This window comes from Siphateles boraxobius, unplaced genomic scaffold (assembly GCF_051911475.1).
Source record: "Siphateles boraxobius isolate OS27281-9 unplaced genomic scaffold, OSU_SipBor_1 9, whole genome shotgun sequence".
NCBI classification, from domain to species: domain Eukaryota; kingdom Metazoa; phylum Chordata; class Actinopteri; order Cypriniformes; family Leuciscidae; genus Siphateles; species Siphateles boraxobius.
The window spans coordinates 17402628-17426088 of record NW_027509219.1 but is presented as its reverse complement, the minus strand read 5'-3'; the positions used below and the strand labels follow the sequence as shown (position 1 = coordinate 17426088).

Sequence of the window (23461 nt, the reverse complement as noted above, 5' to 3'; positions counted from 1 at the left end):
AAGTCATTTCAACTTAAATTATATTAAAACTGACTTAAAAAATCAAGTTGAATCTCTTTAAAATAAGGTAAGCAATTTCAACTTTCTTTATTATGTAAAAACATACTGCATTATTGCAACAGTGCATGACAAACAATAAAATGTCTATTCCTATTTATTGAATTGACCTGCTTTACATGTCCTCCTGCAATATTAGTCTGAGACAACGGAACTACTGGTTAACCACAGATTATCTCATCATAAGCAAGTTTCTCTGTCAGTTCGCATTAACCTCCTGAGACCCTGCGACCTCATATGTAAGATAGACCCACTGTCCTTGCATGAGGACATCATTTTATGCAAAAACTACTTCCTGTACAAAAACAAATTTTAGTTATTATACTTATCAGGTCCTACTTATACCAAATAGCAAAAAAATTATAAAATGCACGCCAGGCAAACTCTCGGGTCTCAGGAGGTTAAAGGGGACTTGTCACCCTGTGGTGGTTATTGCCCTGCTTTCATTGCATCTTTTCTAAATTTAGCCTAATGAAAGTGAAGGTGACCGAGACTGTTTTTCTAACATATCGTATAATTGGATAGCCTATTTGAAGTGAAGTTGTACAATCTATTTATTTAACCTGCTATTTAAGCTTGTTGTTTTGTCATTTTTTTTATGACGCATCTGTTTACACTTGTTGCACAACCGTTTGTTTCTAACGCGACTTGAACTGCTTCACAAATCAGTAAACATGTAGCCTACAGCGGCTGTGTTAATATTCAACTTATAAGAGTTAATGTGTGTGATGCACGGATGGAGGATTCGCCCACCCTGTTCCTCGACACAAACAATAATTGTTCAACGACATCAAATGAATTAATGAAATCCGCACGAGCCATTGCGCGCGCCACATGCTATCTAATTGCGCCCACACCCAGCCAGCAGACACACGGGAGGGAATCATTTAGACCTGTTACATGCAAAGAGCTTATATTTGTTTGTAAAGACGCTTATTAAATCCAGAAATCTGGGGAAATTGTGATGCATGTACGGCGCGCGCCGTCTCGGGGGTGTGGTGATGCTCGTGCTGTGAACTCACGCGAGCGCGGGCGCTGAATACTAGAGCACTCCGAGCGACGCACGGACACTGAGCACCCGAGAACCGACGACATGGCTTCGTCTCAGGGGAAGAGCGAGCACCGTTATGCGGACTGGATGTCAAGTTTACCGGATACCTTGCACGGTATTCCTCTTACCAACCTCGCCATACCGGGTAAGCCTCGTAATGCCTTTTAATGCGCGTAGACTATAGTAACTGCGAACAGTGAGAAATTGCTGCAGATTAAATATTATGTGAATGAAAATATGACGCTTGGGGTCAGGTTCTTGAATGACTTAACTGACCCTTTAAAAAAGTTTTTTTAGTAGGTTATTTTCGTCAACTTGCTCAAAACACATGGCAGTGAGTGTTCTGCTCATTACATAAAATGGGTTCTGCTTATGACATAAGCTATTGTGTGACTAATAGATTGTCGACATTAATATTGCTCCAATCTAGCGAGTTTATAATAATGATAAAACATGTGGCATAAAATAAATAGGACACTTGTTGCTTGAGGCTCGAAATCCGTCTCTGCGATGGATTAAGAGACAAATTACACGTGTTACAGCTTCCTTTGATACAATATTACGAAATAACACAGATTATATATAGACCCATACTGTAGTTAGATGATCAACAAAAAACTTAAAAAAAAAACAATAAAAATTGCAGGAAATAATTGCTTTATCACTATTTTTTCTTTTTTTTCACTACTCAACATCATAATGACAGGCAATAGTAAAAAAAAAAAAAAAAAAAAAAAAAATTCTTATTCATTAGCATTAATTTCCATAATACCATGAAACACCATACACTCTTTAAAAATTAGGTTCTTTATTGCCATTTGTTGTTCCTTGAAGGACCTTGGGACCTTTCCATTGGAAAATTATAGAATAATGTTTTTGGGCATTTTTTAAATTTATTTACTGTTCACTGAAAGGTTTTTTGGAGAACCAAAATGGTTCTTCTATGGCTTCGCTGCGAAAACCCCCACTTTATTTTTAAGAAAGTAAAACACCTTATTCAATGCACTCTCCATCTACCCCATAAAACCTTTCTCACGGGCTGTACTCTCCATAATACACTTTATTGTGCGTAACTTGCAATTGTGAGTAACTTCTAGATGGCATGTATGTTATGACTATAAGAACTGTGATTGTTGACACTCTCTTGAAGTGTAGAGCAATAAAAACACGTTGGAAGGCATGTTGGAATCAGAGGATGCAAGATGTGTTTGCATACAGGCGTTGCCCATGTTCATGGTTCAACCAATAATGATTCATCACTTTTTGAGTGTATCTCAATATTTTCTGTTGAGACTAATCGTGATTGAATTCTCAATACTTGCAGAAATCTGTTTGATCCTTCATGCAGGCTTTTCACACCATACAAAGGCATTTTAAAAAATAGAACAAGTTTGAATATTTTGCTGTTGTAAGGGACTGGTGTTACCGCCTATAGTGGTATATGGGTTGTTGAACAGCACCAAAGGCTGGAGCAATCAGCCCAGAAAGCTCTGATTAAAACCCTGATTAACGTCTATGTCACTGATTTCCACCATGTGCTACAGGGATCATGCTTTCTTGATCATACTGTACAGTAAGTGCTCTAACTTCAGCGTACTGTATGAAAGCAAACTAAACTGCATCATTTGTATGGACCGCTGCAGTGGAGACAATCACCTCATGCCACTGATACTGGTCTGGTCTGGATTCATCATTACAGCACTATCACTGAAGCAGTATTTCCTACTTAAGGACAACTTGTCCCATCACTCTCTTGTAAAACTTTTGTAAAACAGTGTTGTCGGCAAGGCTGTGAGTGGGTGATGGAAAGTTGTAGTGTAGCAGCCGTTTATCAAAAGGCTCTAAACGAATTATGTCTTGAGAAATAATTCTGAACACGTACCACTCCCACACAGATATCTTGCAAATCTGTGAGCTTTTGAGTTGATCTCGTAATGCAAAGTTAAGATTAACCCTTGAAGACATGAATAAGATATCCATTGAAACCCTGCCCAGGGGCTCTTACTCAATCTATCAAATCTAATCTGTCTGTCTGTCTATCATTTAACACCACAATAAAAGCCTTTGTCCGTCCATTCATCCATCAGTTGTGCTCTGACATAATGTTAGTCAAGCTTGATTTTGCTTAACTCATGTTCTAAACAAAATATAGATCATGTTTTTCAGTTTTATAATTAGAGAAAGCAATGGTCATTTTAGCTCCTCAGGATCAATTCCCAAAACATAATCATTGATCCGATCGCCTTTGTCTCATGAATATTTCAGTAGTGTTTTATTTCAGCCTAAGGCACTTTTGCTTTCATGCTGTCAGGCTACTGGAGGTTTGCATGATTCAGAAAAAAATAGTATTTTTGTTTTTTTGAAACTTGCATAATGCCTGTATATTACAGGCAACATGAAACTGAAATCGACCTATTTACTTTGTTAATGCATGTTCCTGGTCTTCTGTGTTATTCTTGTGTTATTTTAGTGCATGTTATTCCGAATATTTTTCCCCTCTGATATCACTATGCCATTGTGAGTCGGACTGTTTGAAAATATTAACCAATTGAGTGCAATAGTGCCCACCTATATTAGCGGTCTTGTTTAAAAGTATAAAAAGCATAAAAGTATTTGAAAAACAGACCAAACAAAAAACAAAAACAAAGGTACAAGACTGTGTACTTAACGAACTATCCAAGAAGCATTATGAATGACTTAAATTAAAAATAATAAAGAAATATAACCATAACTACTGATGTAAAGGTATATATATATATATATATATATATATATATATATATATATATTAGCATACATATTATATAGACCTTTTATTAGAACTTATAAAGCACATAAAAATGCCTTATTCTGCATTAACATATTCTACATCTCTTAATCATTCCCAATATCTAAACTTAACTACCTTACTATTAATAAACAGTAATTACCTGTTTATTATGGCAAAAGTTGTAGTTAATAAATTAATAGTGAGAATTAGACCCTAAACTAAATTTAAGAGAGTAGTAATTTGACTCTGCTACACCATTCACAATGCTTTTCTGTGATTGGTGTAGAGTTCTTTGCGGAATAATGGGCAATGTAGTTTTTCACCTGGAATTTAATCAATAATACCTTTTTTTAGTTGAAATAATGTTTTTACCAGTTATCGTTAAAACCAAACTTGTTTGGTCTGGCTCCATTCTGGTAACTACTACTTTTCACAATCCAATCAATTATCAATGAATAGAAAAATGGATTACAAATAACCATTCACGTTGACTTGAATCTTTATCAGTAAATCTTGAACTATCAGCCAAAACGTATTTCTAATATCAATTCCTTTCACATACAATCGTTTTTGAAAGATTCTGCTTCAAACGTCATCAAAGTCAGCCTGTGGACATATCATAAGGACATCCATGAGCCTGATATTTTTAAGCACTGCCACTCAAAAACTGTCTCTGCCACCTCCTGCGGCGTGAAGGTCATTGCTTGTGCTAAGAGAATCTATTGTTTCTTTTATTTCCTCTACTGGAACTCTTTTTATAGTCGTTCCAAATTAAGAGGTTCAAGAAACCATTGTAGCCTCTCAAACCTCTCCTCAGATTAAACGTTTGACTGATCCTCCTGTTGCAACTCAACATTGTTTACTTGTAGCATCGGTTTTGGCAGTATTTTGGAGGTCAGCTAGTCGTCCTCCACATACAGTACACACTTGCAAAAGCATGAATCATTCGTCTATTTGCAAACAAGTCTCTTACTGAATAGATATTCTACATTCTGCCCGCATATTGTAAATGCCAATGGGGATTTTTGTCACCAGGGAATGCATTTATCCTTTTGTTGTAGACATTGAACAGAGTTTAGGTAAAAAATGAACCTGCGTACCTGTTAGAAAAATTATTTTGAGTGGCTCTTACACTAGTGTGCTCTTCTGGATGGCTGGCTTGATGAGGTCATCACCCTGTTACAGTTGCCATTGTCACCTTCACTGGCGGCAGGAACCGGGGCAGAGGAATTGTGTCAGTGCTGAGAGAGGCTATGCTTAAGTGACAAGCCCACAGAATAAGCAGGACACTGCTGCTTTATCGGCCACCTGTATGCTTAGAAAGCAGTACCCAGAGTGTTGCAATTCAGAGATAGGCATGGAACCCTGGTGTTATGGAGTGTTATGGAGAGCCATAATTGGTATTCATGCTATGGCTCTCATATTTTCATGTATCTCTGCCACTTAATCATGTAATCAGCTGTTGAGTGGCAGCCAATGGCAGACACTGTAGACACAGAAAAATCTGTGTTTGGCATTAGTTGATCTTCAGTAATATAGTAATACAAACAGTAAAAATTGTGAAATATTATTACAATTTAAAAAAACTTTTCTGTTTTCATATATATTACAATGCAGTTCATCCCTTTGATGGTAAAGCGGAATTTTCAGCATCATTACTCCAGTCTTCAGTGTCGCATGATCCCTCACAAACTATTATAATACTGTATGTGGATTTGGTGTTTAAGAAACATTTCTTCTTATCAATGCTGAAAACTATTTTTGTGGAAACCTTTTTCAGGATTTTTACATGAATGGAAATCTCAAAAGAACATTTTTGTGAAACATTTTTGTAACATTATATTACTGTTAATTTTGATCAATTGTAATGCATCATATATATACAGTATATATATATATATATATATATATATATATATATATATATATATATATATATATATATATATATATATATATACCACTCATAGCTAAAAATAAAACTTTCTGTGGTTGTTGTATGAACAGTAAAAATGTTTGAAGGGCACTGGAGACCTGTTCGTTATCTTGCCTTATTTTTCATACATGGTGTGTAATCCGTCCTATTCACTAATGCAGAATGGAAGAAGGGATTACATCACTAACCACAGCTTTTTGTTGATGAGATTCACAGAGGCTTTGTAATCTAACTGCAGTCGTATGTTAGAAGTGTTCTCGACAGGTCTAGCATTTGACCTTGAGGCAGCAGGAGTGTGTCATTAGAATCTAGTCTGCTATGCCAAGTCTTTTTCCTGTCCATGAACAGCACCATAGGCAGTTATTGGCTAAACTCTTTAAGTATATTCACTTTGACTGATTGTACATGCTCAGTTGGAGACCAAAAAAATCATCAAACTTAAGGCATATCTTTGTTGCAGATAATCGTTCTCTGAAAATGATTTTAATTACCCATTTTTCTTTTGTCCTAACTCTCATTTGTCTTCCGAGCATTGCATTGCTTTGATGTCAAAAATGCATACCGAAAATGTTTCCTGTGATGAGGTGTGGGGATTATTTATTTATTTCCTGACAGACGCACGTACAAAATGATTTCCATTATTTAAAGTTGCACTATTGGGATGAAAAGTTGTAATGGCTTCAAACCTCGAAGGCACCGTTTACTTGTGTCTGATTCATCTTTAAATCTGTCTATCCATCCAATTGTTCATCCATTAATCCTGCACTTTAGACCCAAAAGAGAGGATTTTTAGCCTGCCATGTCTCAATAAACAAGATAAATGGAAAAGATTAAGTGACCAGACATGAAAGCACAGTCACCATTGGAAAAAAAGAGGCACTTTACCTGTAATGATGACTTTATTTCCCACTGAATTGTGAGGCGGTCCACTGTGGTTGACAGTGACATGTCAATCTTTTGTGAAAAGTAGTTACATCACGACAGAGCAGCCTAAAGGTTCACAGTAAACCCTTGAATAGAATCTATTGTAAGATTTGCTGCTGCTGGGGGTTTTTTTTGTTTGTTTTTTTGAATGATAGCATTTCACTGGGGTGCAATATGTGATGTAGGACAGTTAATCCAGGGAGATTTTGAAAGATCAAATTGGAAAATAACTCATGCCTTCTTTCACCATATCCACATAAAGACAATATTATAACAAGGCTTAGGGTGAAAACTTTCTTCATCTTGGTGCCATTCAGTGATATTGATAGCATATGTCCTGTGTCATATTGTGAATTTTATTGAGTAATCATTATCCAGGAATGAACTGTTTTATATAGTATGTTTTACATTTTATAATTATTTTTTATATTATTTTTTTATACTTTTTTGTATAATTTGCTTTTTATCTATTATTTAAAATTCACTATATTCAAACAGTAACAACTGTAGACAGGTTTGTGTCCTCTCTGCACAAAAAGATTTATTGTTTCAATAATCATCTCTGGATTGCATGTTTCAAAAACAGAAACTAGTATTTAATCTGCTCTAATGTTCCTCCTCTCTGAGGTTCAGAGGTGAAACATGAGACCAATCAGTCACTTTCATTTTGTTAAATGGTCCATTTTCCCAGAAATAATTTATATCCTAGTATGAGCTTAGTGCATCTCAAAGCAGGGATCTCGTAGCAAGGAGACACTCCTTTGCATTTAGCTGAAGAGCTATTAAAAAGCGAAATAAATGCACAGGGAGACTTCCCTCCGTTTCCACGAACCAGAAGGCATTACCTGTGTCAAGGAGGGAAATGAGACATTCACTGTTACTCATTAATCTGAATTTGACACAGAAACAAAGTCTGTATATTTCCAGGCCAATCTGTTTAATGAACATTCATTAGATAAATGACGCATTATTGTCATAATAGAGACAGATTGTCATTGAACTGAAATTGATAGCAAATCTCTGAGGGTTGTAATTCAGATTCTTCTAAATTCTTTCTTTCTTTCTTTCTTTCTTTCTTTCTTTCTTTCTTTCTTTCTTTCTTTCTTTCTTTCTTTCTTTCTTTCTTTCTTTCTTTCTAATGCCTCCATCATGTCCACTGGTTTTGTTGTAGTGGTGATTGCTGAGATGTCTTTTCCTAGCAGACAGCTGTTTGCCTAATGGCCCTTTCCATGGTGAATGTTGATGGCTACAGTGCCTTCAGATGCAGAGACGCATTGTTTATTCATTAAAAATAATATTCAGAGAGTCTCTCTGACACGCACCGGCTATAGACTGCTTATTGCTTTCATTTAATTACATTAGCAATGCATCTATTTTAATAGTTGTTTTGATTTTTGAGATCAAACATAGCACCTGGCTTTGCTCTGTATTTAAATTGAAAGCGTGTTCGTGGACTCCATGTTATTATCCTGTAGGCCCTGACAACGCTTTTCCCTCATGCTGCACTGCAGGATGCAAGTGTTGGCTATTACATTATTACATTATTCTATTTAACCATAACAGCAGCTATTACATATATTCTTATGTTCCTGCTGTACAAAAGTACCACAGTCTTTGTCAGTTTTTCAGTCACAGTCTTTGAGTCTTTTTCAGAGCAAGTCACCTTAAAATCATTGTTCTCATCATTTTTAGAGCAGATGGCCCCGTACCAAATGGCACACTTGATGTGTATTCCTTGTCTTGTGCATATCTGTGAAGTCCACAGAAGATGGCTATTCCAAAATATTAAGATGCCAAATTTAATATTTTTCGGGTGCACGCAAACCAGAATATTTTGTTGATGAAAAACTGCTATCTACAGTTTTATGCTATTGTATATATTCTTTTTTTTTTTTTTTTACTAAATAAATTAAGCACCAGCTTTGATTCTCAATTTCAGGATATTTAATATATAGTTCAACTTGAACTTAAACTATTTAAGCTACTTATCAGAATATCAAAACATAGAGAGTTTGGGGTGAACAAGATTTTTTTAAGATGTTTTTGTCTTATGGTCATCAAGGGTTCATTGATCAAAAATATAGCCTTGTTGAAACAGTGATATTATTAAATATTTTTAAAATGTAAAATAACTGTTTTCATTATAAATATTTAAAAATTAAATAATTTATTCACAATTTATTCTTGTGATGGTAAAGCCGTGCGATATTCCGCCAGTATCAGTATCACTCCGCTGGCAGCTACTATCGTGGCAGTCAAGCAAATCCACCATATTTTTTACAAATACTACTGTTGTTGTGTCACGGAATGTAGGCTAGTTTTAAGAGTTTTTTAGGCAAGAATGTAGTTATTTAGACCTCAAATATGTGACTCATATATAAAAATAGCGCCTCTTTTATTATTTGTTTGGGCGATTTCACAGCTCCAGTCTGTCAGTGGCCGTTCAGCGCTCAAGTACCCGCCGAGAACAGCTTTATCTCGGAAATTTGCCGCTGGTTTTTAGATAGTAGTTAATCATGAGAAATAATTAATTTGGGGTATATCAAACAGGCAATTTTTTATCTTATTAACCTATTACTTGTTCCAGAGTAAATTGATTTGGGTTAAGGGGAAAATGAAGTTTCATAACTTTATATTTATGCTATATTTAACTCAAATCCTGTATTAGATCGCTGCTTTTGTACGTTTGACTGAATCGTTTGCTTGTGTTTATTTCCTATTATCTTTTAAAATGGTTGTTGTTCATTTAAATATTACTGTACAATAAATATTATTTTACATAAAAACAATGCCTTATACTACGGGGCTGTTGAATGCTTGAATCTGATTGGTTGACGAACGTTCTAAGTTGTGGAATTATTTTCAGGGAAACACACGGCTAAAGTAGTTCCAGGCAGGTCTTGGTCTTACAGTTCCATATTACTTCACCAAATAATTTCAGTTATTTCAAAGGACTTTGCAGCCTACAACAACAAACTAACCTAAACCCACAACAACACTGACCAAGTAAATAAATATAGTAAACAATCCGTTGTTGTTTCTTATTTATTTACTCACTTGTCCTGTCAAACTGTTGTATTATGCAATATCACGCTTGTAGTCATGCAATATGGCTGTATATCAGCACGCTGTGAATACCTACGGCAGAATCATATTCAGTATTGTATTCGAACATATTCGAATCATCAACAAGATATTGCTCTTATATATACTGAACAAAAGTATAAACGCAACACTTTTATTTTTGCCACCATTTTTCATGTGCTGAACTCAAAGATCTAAGACTTTTTTATGTACACAAAAGGCCTATTTCTCACAAATATTGTTCACAAATCTGTCTAAATCTGTGTTAGTGAGCACTTCTTCTTTGCCTAGATAATCCATCCACCTCACAGGTGTGGCAGATCAAGATGCTGATAAGACAGCATGATTATTGCACAGGTGTGCCTTTGGCTGGCCACAATAAAAGGTCACTCTAAAATGTGCAGTTTTATCACGCAGCACAATGCCACAGATGTCGCAAGTTTTGAGGGAGTGTGCAATTGGCATGCTGACTGCAGGAATGTCCACCAGAGCTGTTGCCCGTGAATTGAATGTTCATTTCTCTACCATAAGCCGTCTCCAAAGGCGTTTCAGAGAATTTGCCAGTATATCCATCAGGCCTCACAACCGCAGACCACGTGTAACCACACCAGCCCAGGACCTCCACATCCAGCATCTTCACCTCGAAGATCATCTGAGACCAGCCACCCGGACAGCTGCTGCAAAAATCGGTTTGCATAACCAAAGAATTTCTGCACAAACTGTCAGAAACCGTCTCAGGGAAGCTCATCTGCATGCTCATCGTCCTCATCGGGGTCTCGACCTGACTGAAGTTCGTCGTCATAACCGACTTGATTGGGCAAATGCTCACATTCGATGGCATCTGGCACTTTGGAGAGGTGTTCTCTTCACGGATGGATCCCGGTTTTCACTATACAGGGCAGATGGCAGACAGCGTGTATGGCATCGTGTGGGTGAGTGGTTTGCTGATGTCAAAGTTGTGGATCGAGTGGCCCATGGTGGCAGTGGGGTTATTGTATGGGCAGGCGTATGTTATGGACAACGAACACAGGTGCATTTTATTGATGCCATTTTTAATGCACAGAAATAGCGTGACGAGATCCTAAGGCCCATTGTTGTGCCATTACCACAACCATCACATCATGTTGCAGCATGATAATGCACGGCCCCATGTTGCAAGGATCTGTACACAATTCCTAGAAGCTGAAATCATCCCAGTTCTTGCATGGCCAGCATACTCACCGGACATGTCACACATTGAGCATGTTTGGGATGCTCTGGATCGGCAAATACATCAGCGTGTTCCAGGTCCTGCCAATATCCAGCAACTTCGCACAGCCATTGAAGAAGAGTGGACCAACATTCCACAGGCCACAATCAACAACCTGATCAACTCTATGCGAAGGAGATGTGTTGCACTGCGAAAGGCAAATGGTGGTCACACCTAGGGCTGGGCGATATGGCCTAAAAAATAATCCCCGATTTTTTCACAAAAAATCCGATTTGCGATTCAAATTGATTTTTTTCTCTTCTTACTTAAAATCAATCTGCAGATGACAAAGAAATTGTTCAAAACAAGTTTTAACTTTATTTTGTTTTAATATTCCCTTCTGGGATTTGATCTCGATTAAAGTGCAATCAGAAACAACAAGCCAAAAAGACAAGAGGACAGGCCCTGTCTTTGAAAACAATGAAAATGTAACATAAAATAAAATGGGTGGATTGGGATTGGGGGATGTGTAAAAAAAAAAAAAAAAACTTGCATCACAATAAGTGTATTGTGATTGTCAAATTATTTTGTAACTAAACATAATTTTATTAAGTTTACTGGTATGCTAATGTTTTTATTATTGCTTAACACAAATTTCACAATTTCAATTCAATTCTTGTGATTTGATCATGATCTTGGTTCAATATAAATTCCTTTGGATAAATAGGTACAGTAGATACGTTAATGTGTTAATTGTTCTACCAAAAAATAAATCAAAAAAATCACCTAATGCTGTAAACATACAGAAAGCCCTGTCAGCTGGTATTATAAAAAAAGGTTAAAATCAACTTTTAACTTTTAACCGTTTTTTATTTTATAATGCGTCTAACATGCGTGCTATGGGTCATTAAAAGGCATCCTGAGGTAAATGTAACGTTACGTGACATATGTTGTTCTCCAGCTGTTTTATGGGCATCTTTCCGCGGTTGAAAAACACTGATCGATCGATTTTATTACATCTCGGTAAGTTTGTAGTAAAGAGTAACAGATGTTCGGTTCACGTGCCGCTTGAACTGAGATCTGCCAGCGTTCTTTCACGTCACATTTACAAGCGCCAAAACGGTGTTTGTTGTTTGAATTTTGTAATAAAATTGACAGAATCTGAGAGCTGAGAATCTGTTTCATATCAATAGTAACCTGCTCTGTCTTGTCTGTCGGTGTCAGTGTCCTCTTTGCTTCGCGATTTTTCTCTGCGAGCGAAAATGGATGTGTGGCGTGAGAGCGTGTAAAAAGTGACAGAATTGCGTCTCTCACAGTGAACTCGTGAGAGTTGGCAGCCCTGCAGATTCAGCTTGTAGCCTAAATGTTTTCGGCGGGTGTGCTTCTGCTGCCGCGGTCTTGCTCATTTGCCATGTTGTTTGTGTATCTCTATCATGGCAAGCGCTGAGCCCGGTCGGAACTATGGGAGCCCAGATGGGAGCGTCGGCGGTTGTTTAAGAGAAAACCGATTTTCATTAAAAAAAAAACGGCATAAACTACACATTCGAGTTAATCGCTAAAATCGATTTATCGCCCAGCCCTAGTCACACCAGATACTGACTGGTTTCCGAACCCCCTCAATACAGTAAAACTGCACATTTTGGAGTGGCTTTTTTTTTTTTTTGGCCAGCCTAAGGCACACCTGTGCAATAATCATGTATCTTGATATGCCACACCTGTGAGGTGGATGGATTATCTCTGCAAAAGAGAAGTGCTCACTAACACAGATTTAGACAGATTTGTGAACACTATTTGAGAGAAATAGGCCTTTTGTGTACATAGAAAAAGTCTTAGATCTTTGAGTTCAGCGCATGAAAAATGCGGGCAAAAACAAAAGTGTTGCGTTTATAGATTTGTTCAGTGTATGTGGCATTTCCTCTATAGCAAAGTGAATGTTGTCTTTATCATATCTCAAAGACCGGTGACTTTTGCTATTATACATGAGTTACCCATTCAGTTCCCTTTTGGAATATTTGATATGAGCCAGAAAATTGTATTACTCAGTTGTCATTGTCATATTTATGTTCTCTCTTAATGAATATCACTAACTCAGAAATCTTCTCATCCAGGTTCCCACGACTCTTTTAGTTTTTACATCGACGAAGCCTCACCAGTTGGGCCGGAGCAGCCGGAGACAGTGCAGAACTTTGTCTCTGTGTTTGGCACTGTGGCCAAGAAGCTGATGAGGAAGTGGTTGGCGACACAGACCATGAACTTCACCAGCCAGCTGGAGGCAGGCATCCGCTTCTTTGACCTCCGCATATCCACCAAACCCAGAGACCCCGACAACGAGCTCTTCTTTGCACACGGCCTGTTCAGCGCCACTGTACGCGAAGGCCTGGAGCAGATCAGCACCTTCCTGGCCTCCCATGCTCGCGAGGTCGTGTTCCTGGACTTCAACCACTTCTACGGCGTACAGAACCTCCATCACGAGAAACTGGTCCAGATGTTGCGTACCGTCTTTGGAGACCGACTCTGTCCGGTAGTGTTTGCTCAAGAGGTAAGCCTGAAGTACCTCTGGGAGAAAGAGTTTCAAGTGCTGGTCTTCTACCACAATCCAATGGCTCTGGAGGTTCCTTTCCTGTGGCCAGGTCAGATGATGCCCTCTCCTTGGGCCAATACCACAGATCCTGAGAAGCTCATTCAGTTCCTTCAAGCCTCAGTAAAGGATCGTAGACGCAAGGGCACCTTTTTTGTGTCGCAGGTGGTTCTCACTCCAAAAGCAAGCACCGTCATGAAGGGTGTCACCAGCGGTCTGAGGGAGACCATCACAGAGAGGTAGGATACTATACACCATTACAACATCCATTCTGTGAAATGTGTGGCATCAAAGAACGTTTTGACTCATTAGATCTTGCTCTCCGTTATCTTCAAATCAGCACCAGGCAGATTTTTTACAGTCCCAATTTAATCTCATTACTGTTATTAGCCGTTGCTCCGAGTCTCTTGGGCTTCACTAATCAGGATTTGTCAGGCTTGGTTAGAAACATGAAACTCTTGGCAGAAAGCAAATTTCAAATGGCTCTGGATGACAAAATGACATATTCAATGCATTAATCCTAGAGTGAACCAATATTCTGCTCATTCAAATGACTGGGAGGGGTCCTTTCCACTTCCCACATTGAATACATTGGCATCTACGTCTGTCATCTTTTGTTATTCTTTTTCGCCTGTCAGCAGAAATGATATATAGTGTGCCATTAGGCATGTAGCTAAGCACAACCATAATATCTAGGCATTGGAATTGTAAAGGAATTTAATAACTTGATTCGTCTTAATGATTCTAAGAAGAGTTTCTTAAAAGAATCTTAATTTAGTATATTTGAGATATAATTATTTAGAAAAAATATTTTCTCAGATGATGAATTAATTTAGATAAAAAAAATATGTTTGATCAATAAGGTGTTTTTACCAAGACCTTTAAATGACTCTAGTCTTTAGATTTACATGCAATCCAAAAATATGCCATATAACAATACTAAATAAACAAAAAAAATGTGGTAACGTATTTAATGCATTTATTTATTTGTTATAAAATACCACAGACAAAACTCATTATGTTTATGTTTGTTTTGCCCAGCCCTAAGGCCATAGGCCATATCGCCCAGCCCTAAGCACTGTTTTTTATCTCCCTGAAACGCCCCGATTGTACACTCTAGAAATTGCTGGGTTGTTTCAACCCATGTTTGGGTCAAATATGGACAAACCCAACCATTGGGTTTAAAATTGAATTTAATGGGTTGGTCCATATTTGACCCAAACATGAGTTGAAACAACCCAATATTTTTTAATGTATAGTCTTAATTTTTCTTACAAAAAAATACGTATCACAATATTCCTCATTTTAATAATTCCCACTCAAGGCATACGCAAAAAAAAGAAAAAAGGGCAGAGGTCTGGTTTAGTTGCGTTAATAATGTGTTAAAATCTGTAGTTATGGTAACGGCCTTGACTTTTTTAAAACACACTCGAAGCGGTTGACCAATCACAACACAATGGTCCAGCTGACCAATCGGAGCACGTTGTGCATTTTAGAAAGAGGAGCTTCATAGAGACTGTAACTAAACAGAGCGTTACTGACAGACATGAAAGAGAGGTGCTGCAATAATGTAAAATATGTGAGAATAATTTTTTTGATTTTCGAACATTCAAGCATGAAAACTTGAATGTTAGGGAAACTAACCCTAACCCAAATACAAAATCAAGAATTTGAAAAGGGGTATATTAGGTTTAAATACAACTTGAAATCTGTATGTGTTTGATTCACTAAAAATAATTGGCTAAGAAAGTTTGTTTAGTAATCAGATTATCCACAAGTTTCTTACGTCCCATGAGGCCTTGCGTCAAAAGTGGGCGCGTCTTCCGGTTCGAAGTAAACAAGCGAGACATGACACTCGTTCATTCATTCAACAGTTAATAGTCATTCAAGATGTAACGTTAGCGATCCAAACTTGCTAATGTGGGAACATAACCTCAACGAAATTAAAAAAGGGTGAAATAGCAGTAACTTAGGCTACTAGGGATAGGCATTCGATTACATGTTCTTAGTCGATCGTTGGGAGAATTAACGATCGACTAACGTTATAGGCTAAACTAATATTTATATTAAAATGTATTATTATTTAACTTTTTATAAATTAAAAATGCAATAAAAATACAAAAATACAGCGTGTTCTCCACGATGAATTCTTTATTACTAGAAGATCAACTTGTGGCAGCTAAAATGGACGTTCGGTTAGGCTAAACTTGAAGGTGCTCTGCGAATCTTAAATTTTTAGGTGGCATTTTTTTTTTTTTTGTAATTCTGTGAAATGTGTGAATTACACTGCGCAAACCTAAAGTAATAGTACCCACTGGATGAAGAAGTGTTGGCTCTCCACAGAAAAAAAAAAAAAAAAACAATGTTACAGACGTAACAGCTCCCTGAAAGCGTTAGCCTACTAAAAGACTGCTTTAAAACTTTTACAGACCTCAAAAAGAAAGCACTGCCTTTCTTTAAAGTTAATTTTGTTTTGTATTAATTGTATCTTCATTTTAATCAATGTTTCATCAACAAATTACCTGGATTTAATAAATAATAAGTAAATATAGCAGACAATAATATCACCACACGGAGAGGCGCCGGTGCCTGAACTGCAGCTCGTCTCATAAATGAACCGAAACTCAGCATAGTCTACTTGCCTTACAGACCTGAGAAATATATATATTATCTACAGAACGCTTGAAATGTCTTAAACGGAACAATTCAAAACAAAAGAAAACTAAATCCGTATGAAATGTGCATTTTTCTCCGGCGCGTTCACTACTGTGAAGATCGCGGGTCAGCATCGACACAGAAAACACTTGTTTATTAATAAATAGCCTAATTAAAATGTATCATTGCTATATTTTACATATTCATAATCATTACTTTTGCCGGTTCTTTGTGACAGCTTTTATGTGTTTTATTGGCAGCGCCACCCTTACATGTTACATGAACAGGTCTGAATCAGCACCAAAAACATGGAGATGTTTATATAATGGGATAATTGTAGGCTATAATAAAATTGGCCACTGAATAAGCACATGTTGTCCATGAGCTCCGTAACGACATCTCTCATAAAGGTTTGCGACTTAGTTTAAATAGTAAAAAAATGATCCAAAAAAAAAGAAAACACCCAGCCTCTTCGCTAAATAGCACACAAAATACCATTGGTATGCATCTTCCGCCGCCTTACCGGAAGTTGCACCCACTTTATTTTTTACGGTAGCGCCCCCCCGGAAACAGGTGGATACTTATCATGCTATATGTTTCACACTATATGCTATGGTCCAAAAGTTTTGGATTGGACTCACTGACTCCAAACTATTGAATGGTTTTTCAATTAATAGCGGTGTTGGATCATCACTGAATAGTAGCGCAGAAAACTCTGTAGAAGAATTCGAGCGATTCCATTAATGGAACCAAGCATCATTAATTTATGGTATTTAAAAAAGTGTAACCTTTTCTGAACCATAATAATACCTGTGATACCACCTTCATGCTCCACATACGTAGCATAACCCCCTGGGCATTTAGTGAGGAGCTGCACATTATTTCTGCTTAGTGTAACTGGAACATTAACTAAAGGGCAGAGATGACACAACGTTCAAGTCACCCTGGTTACTGGAAGACTCATTCAGAAGTGTCATCTCAGCATGTAACACGTTAAGCATCAAATCTCTGTTTTCTCAGGGAAATGTGCACATTGGTCATAAATGTTCATTTTATGACCACAGCCAATGTGATATTTTGGTAGATTGTGTCATTATTTTTTTGCATCAACTCTGCTGATGGCAAATGAATTATAGATGAGGGGAGAGTTGGGGCACAGAGTGTAAAATGATACGGTCTCTGCCAGCACACTGCAATCTGAAAAGCATGGCATCTTATTAGCTGATAAAGTCTTCCAGTCCCTGCATCACCTCGGAGTGAGCAGCAGAGCATGAGATCTCCTGAGTCATAGCCCTCTTAGACCTACATGTAGCTAACAATACACATTTGTTTTGTTACAAAACCTAGTGAGCTGCCTCTCTAGATAGCATCATAATCACACAATTTATGCTTCCTCATTATTATGGAAGCCAATTTCCGTCACAGAAGAAAACAAAAATCTGGATTTGGTAAAGTATAATTATGACATAATTAAAAACATGACATTTTGATATAAAAATAGCATAATTACAACAAAAAGAGTCCTAATTATGAGATAAAATGTCAAAATGATTGACTGTTATAATTTTATAAGTTATGTCCCTATAGAATGTGTCATAATTCTGACATTTAATTTCAATTTGGACTTCTTATGTCATAATTATGAGTTGTATGTCATAATTATGATTTAGCAAATATGATTTTTCCCTTATGTGGTGGAAATGTGCGTCCATAGTAGATACCTTGTTTTGACAAAATTTTAAGGCAAAATTTATCCTTTCAATGAGAATGCGAAAAGTTCAAAAAAGTATCCTTCAGGGAGAATTCTGTCCCAGAATGCACTGAGATGTGAGAGAAATGTTGATTATTACATTCATTCAGTACTGAAAAGTATCTGTGAGAATAGTTTAATACTGGAAAACAAATTTGCGAGTTCAAATAATAGTATTTTAATAGTAATATAAAAGTAGTCATAGTAATTTAAACTAAAGTAACTAATTAAAGTAGTAATTTAAAACTAATTAAAGACTATTTTATCCAAATTTACATTTACATTATTTAATCATTTAGCAGGCGACTTACAATTGGACAACAATATGAAAGTGCTGTGACCATTCCCAGTTTAGTCTAACACAGTACACGCAATAGGCCTAAAGTATATTTTGTATTAAAGTATTGCATCACGATTCAAGACGAACAACAAATCCTATGTGAGTCTGTTGTGTACTTAGCATGAGAAGCACTACTTTTATGGCACGCAGAGTTGCTGACTACATTCTAAATCGGTCATTTCTAAAGTAACATTTCAGTCAGGATGCTTCCTTAAAAGGCAGCAGCCTGTGTAAGCAGCAGGCAGCAAGGCAGTTCACTATGTTTTGAAGCTGAGCTATTTTTTTTCACAGATGTTCACTTTGGGAACAAATCCCCTTATATTGAAACGGACTGTATATATGTGTTCTTTCAGGGCTCTTCCTAGCATGATGCAGTGGGTCCGCTCTCAGCGACCCGGGGAAAGTGGAGTAAACATCATCACGGCCGATTTTGTGGAGCTGGGGGAATTTATCAGCGCTGTTATCACCCTCAACTACTACCTGGATGACGAGGACGAGAACGATACCTGAACCTCCAGATTTTCCACATCACTTGTGGTATCAATTACTTGCTCCCTCTCCTCTTTGCCATATTCTTATGTTTTATTTATTTATTTATTTTTTGGGGATGGATCATAGAAGCTCTGTCGGTCTGACATTTTTAGGGCTAATGAAAAGCATGAGAATGAGCATAGAGACCAGACACAGTCAGGTGGAATAAATTCAGGGTTGTCTGAGGATGAATGGGGGTAGATGGTGATTTCATTTCTTTCTGGGTGAAAAAGGTGACTGGCCTTTTCCCATGTTTCTCTGCTTCCTATCTGTTGGACTACTAGTTACTGATTCAAATGATTGAAACCTTGATAAGTTTCCCAAATTCTGCTTCTGATGAAAGTAACAGTAACATTAACTAATTTCATGGGAATAAATATTGTTTGTACAGTGAATGTGATGCTGAATCTATAGTAGGTTTATTTCTAGTGGTCATAGTAACTTGTAAGATTGTCGAGTTGTAAATACTTGTAAACCTATTGAATTGTAACTTTGCTTACTATTAGTCATGCCCGAACATACAGTACATCAAGAGTAGAGGCTACGTTCGGGGCCTCGATCTGGTCTTACAATGTTGAAGAAGTGAACTATTAGATGTTTGTACTCACAACCAAAAATTGCAAATGTATGTAACAGCATTTTTGCCTTTCTGCCATTATAAACACTAATAAGTGAGGCTTTGTATCTACATTTTTGTAGTTGTCTTTCATGTTATCAAACATATGAAACCTTGTTTCCACTACTGAATAAAAATAAAAAAAGGTAATTGTGGCTTTTTATCTCACAATTCTGATTTTTTTTGAGTTTATATCTCGCAATTTTCACTTTTTTCTCAGAATTGCATTATAGAAATTTGCTATTGTGAATAATAAAGTTTATGCCTCGCAATTCTGACTTTATTACACACAATTGCAAGTTTATATCTCACAATTCTGAATATAAATATAAAAAATATTTAAAATACAAGTCAGAATTTGTGAGAAAAAACTCAGAATTGCGAGTTTATATTCTTTAAAATATATAACTTAATAACTTACCATTGCGAGTTTATATCAGACTTGTCATAATTGTGAGACAAAAAGTCGCAATCATCTTTTAAAACTTTTTTATTCCATGGCAGAAACAAGCTTCCATACTAACAGACTCTTTTATATATCCGTGAATGTAAATATTCATTGCATTTGCACTGCTCTGACTGTGGACTGTTAAAGAGTGGCCATTGATGTTTGCTACTGCAGGACAAAAATCCCCAATACATTCCAATAATGACTTAATTATGCACAATTTGCATTCTGTTGTAAACATGCATACATAGGGAAACACACAAGGGACTCACTTAATGGGTGTGAACAGACTTATTATAACACCATTTTCTAATTAGCCAGACTAAATGAATAAATGGCCATGCTAATGTTTTTTAATCACACAGATGCCAAGTAATTGAATTGGTTCAATATTTGACATTATGGAACAATGTCCCTTTGTCTTTCCTGTTCAGATTAGTCCTAATAGGCTGCAACATTAAGGTCATGTGACACTGGAAAACCAGCTCAGAAATTTTGCAGCATTATTTGTTCTTTAAAGTGTTTAAATCATGTTCATTAAAGGTAGGGTTGGTGATTTGTTCCAGAAACATTTTTTGTTATGCTGGCTGAAAGTCTCTTCCCATCCTGATAGCAATCACTAAGTTATGTGGTCTAAATGTATTTCTATGTATATGTATCGTTTGTGGAAGGTGTAGCACCATAAAATGTTCGCCCAATCATTTTATTCAGTCCGATATCCTACCTGTCTGTCAACGTATGTATTTCCATACGTCCGCGCACCCTGCTCGCGCAGACATCACATGTCATCAATGCGTTTCATGCTTTGCACAGTTAGACAGACATCAGTCACAGAGCACCGCAACCAAAATAGCAGCCATTTTATAGTTCCTTATGAACCAAAACAACGAGCTTATGCTGCATTCACGCCATAACTACTGTAATTTGTAAGAGATGGAAACCCGGCAGTGACGTTATATTCGGAGCGGTTTATGACTCGAATTTATGCGTTTCAATGGCTATTCAATGGCAAACACTATCAACGTAAAAATGAATCTTCAGCAGTCAGGTGGTACAGGTCAGTGTTCTTTAAGTTGTTTATGTTTAATATTATTATAATGTTATGAGCTTTCAGGCATGGGGTAGTTTAACACTGTCTCTCAAGACGCGTTTGTTTGCTCCCATGCTGTATGCGCATGTGTTTTGAAGGAGGCGTGGCCTTGGAGACGCTCTGAAGGGAGGGTGGGATCTTGTGATTTCAAAGCTAGCTCGCTATTTGCTAGCCTCTCTGAAAATTGCCTACCCTACCTTTAATGTGACAATCCCATGGCCAACCTGGAGCATGGACTTGTGTAAATGCATTAATTATGCCTTTGTACAGTATGAAATCGCATGTAGTCGTCAAGGTCAATAAATTGTACGTAAACTTTCTATGGGTATGTGTCCTACTCTAAAATTTCTGACTGGTGTACAATAAATGTAAATACTGCATATAAACCACATGGTGTGTTTCTTTGACTAACACTTGTCTCGATCTACTGTATTCAAAAATACATAAAAAATGCCATTCATGCATACAGTGACTATTCCATGACAAGCAATTCAGATGAACTGACTTTTTAAGACAAAGCAAGATTAGTTTAGAGGCCAGGTGCATAAACTTAGCTGCTAAATTAAGACTGTGTTAAAGGAATAGTTCACCCAAAAATGGAAATTTGCTGTTTATTTACACACCCTTAGGCCATTCAAGATGTAGGTTACTTTTTTTTTCCAGTAGAACAGTAAAGAAGATTTTTAGCTGAAACCGTGGTCCTCTGTGATTTATATAATGGAAGTCAATGGAAGGTTTCAAAAGTTTAGGTTTAGAGGAGGACCTTCATGCTTAGTTTTTTTCTCTTTCCCCCCCCCCCAAAAATCGTACATTTTTTAATTTCGCCCCAAACTCAGTTGAATTTGCCACTAATTAGCCAAAACTTAAAATAGTAAATTTTTCTCATGAGATCGGGTTGTTGCCTTAAAAAAATAATTTACAATCATAGCTGATAATGTTAGTTTAAATACAGTTAAATTGCACATGCCGAAATTCTTGCTTTTACAACTTCTATGATATCTCCCATCCAATGAGCCATGATTGTTGAAATATATTGAAATGCAGATGAGAAGCTAATTTGAATAAATAACAATAGAAAAGATAACATTTTCTGAGATGTACAGTTTGCCAATTCTATCTCTCTGTGATCCCGAGAGCAGAGTCCGTGGCCTCATTACATGCTTTCTCAATTACTGCTATTCATCGCTGGCAGAGGTCCACTCAGCTTGTTTTGACAATGGCCCTACGCAGCTGTGAAAAACCTCTCTTTCACTTATCCGGAGAGCTGCATGCTCTCTTTTCTGATTGTGAGCTTACTAGTCAAAGCTGTTAGTCCGCTGATTGTATTTTGTAAACTGCAATGCAGAAGTGTTGATGTAACTGTGATTCTCTAATTTATAGCACAGCTGCTGTTCAGCGGTGTCATGGTATGCAACTGACCTTTTGAAAATCACTTGGAGACGTTTGGAGATGTTATACAGTATATACAAGCTGCTTAAAGGTGTTGTAAGCGATTTTAATTAATAATATTAATTTGTTACATTTATATAGCGCTTTTCTCTGCACTCAAAGCACTTTACATGGAAGGGGGAATCTCCTCAACCACCACCGATGTGCAGCATCACCTGGATGATACGACGGCAGCCATATTGGGCCAGAACGCCCCCCACACACCAGCCTATTGGTGAAGAGGAGACAGTGATGAAGCCAATCGGTATATGGGGACGATTAGGAAGCCATTATAGACAGAGGCCAAGGGGCAAATTTGGCCAGGATGCCGGGGTTACACTCCTACTCTTTTTCGAAGGACAACCTGGGATTTTTAATGACCACAGAGAGTCAAGAGTCAGGACCTCGGTTTAACGTCTCACCCGAAGGACGGATGATAGCCAGTTTGCTGTAACCACACATCCTCCATTAAAATCCCCCTCCTCTAAAGAAATGTCAGCAAACTTGAACATTCAAAATGATTCACCGACAGAAAAACTTTATTATTGGCTAGTTTTCTGTTTGGCTAAAAAAGCGAGGGATGCTCCTTTCTTTTAAATTAAATTAATTTTATTGAAATTTTAATAGGATGATTTTTTTAATGATTGTCATTTTCCATTACAAAATATAGAATTTGATAAGAAAAAATAAAAATAAAAAAATAGCCTCAACCAAGCAATATGATTAATGAATCTCACTGAACTACTGATGTGGGTTATTATTATTATTACATTATATTACAATAATCTATATTTTAGAATGATTCCTATTGATTAATACTGATAATAATATTTATAATGTTAATTTGCCATCAATGTTCTTAAAATCTAAATGGCCACCTCAGTGTTAGTTATTAAAATGCAAAATAAAGAATATCAGTGCAGCTGTGATTTGGAGGAAGCTTGAGTTTTGAATCAGCAATAGTTCTAGATGTATTAAATTGCTAGAGGTCATATAACAGAAAAGAGAGAAATG

General features: G+C 36.9%; 1 protein-coding gene across 1 annotated transcript; it reads left to right on the top strand.

Moving 5' to 3' along the window:
* The first annotated feature begins 702 nt into the window (after nt 1-702).
* On the top strand, nt 703-21405 carry plcxd3 (phosphatidylinositol-specific phospholipase C, X domain containing 3). The gene is made up of 3 exons (XM_077222611.1): nt 703-1253; nt 13120-13828; nt 18688-21405. The coding sequence occupies exons 1-3, from the start codon at nt 1151-1153 to the stop codon at nt 18842-18844; spliced, it is 969 nt and encodes a 322-aa protein (XP_077078726.1). The 5' UTR covers nt 703-1150; the 3' UTR covers nt 18845-21405.
* Nucleotides 21406-23461: the final 2056 nt, after the last annotated feature.

Coding starts and splice junctions, on each gene's coding strand:
- plcxd3 (XM_077222611.1), top strand. CDS start 1,151: ATGGCTTCGTCTCAGGGGAAGAGCGAGCACCGTTATGCGGACTGGATG. Junction 1,254..13,119: donor TACCAACCTCGCCATACCGG/GTAAGCCTCGTA, acceptor CTTCTCATCCAG/GTTCCCACGACTCTTTTAGT. Junction 13,829..18,687: donor AGGGAGACCATCACAGAGAG/GTAGGATACTAT, acceptor GTGTTCTTTCAG/GGCTCTTCCTAGCATGATGC.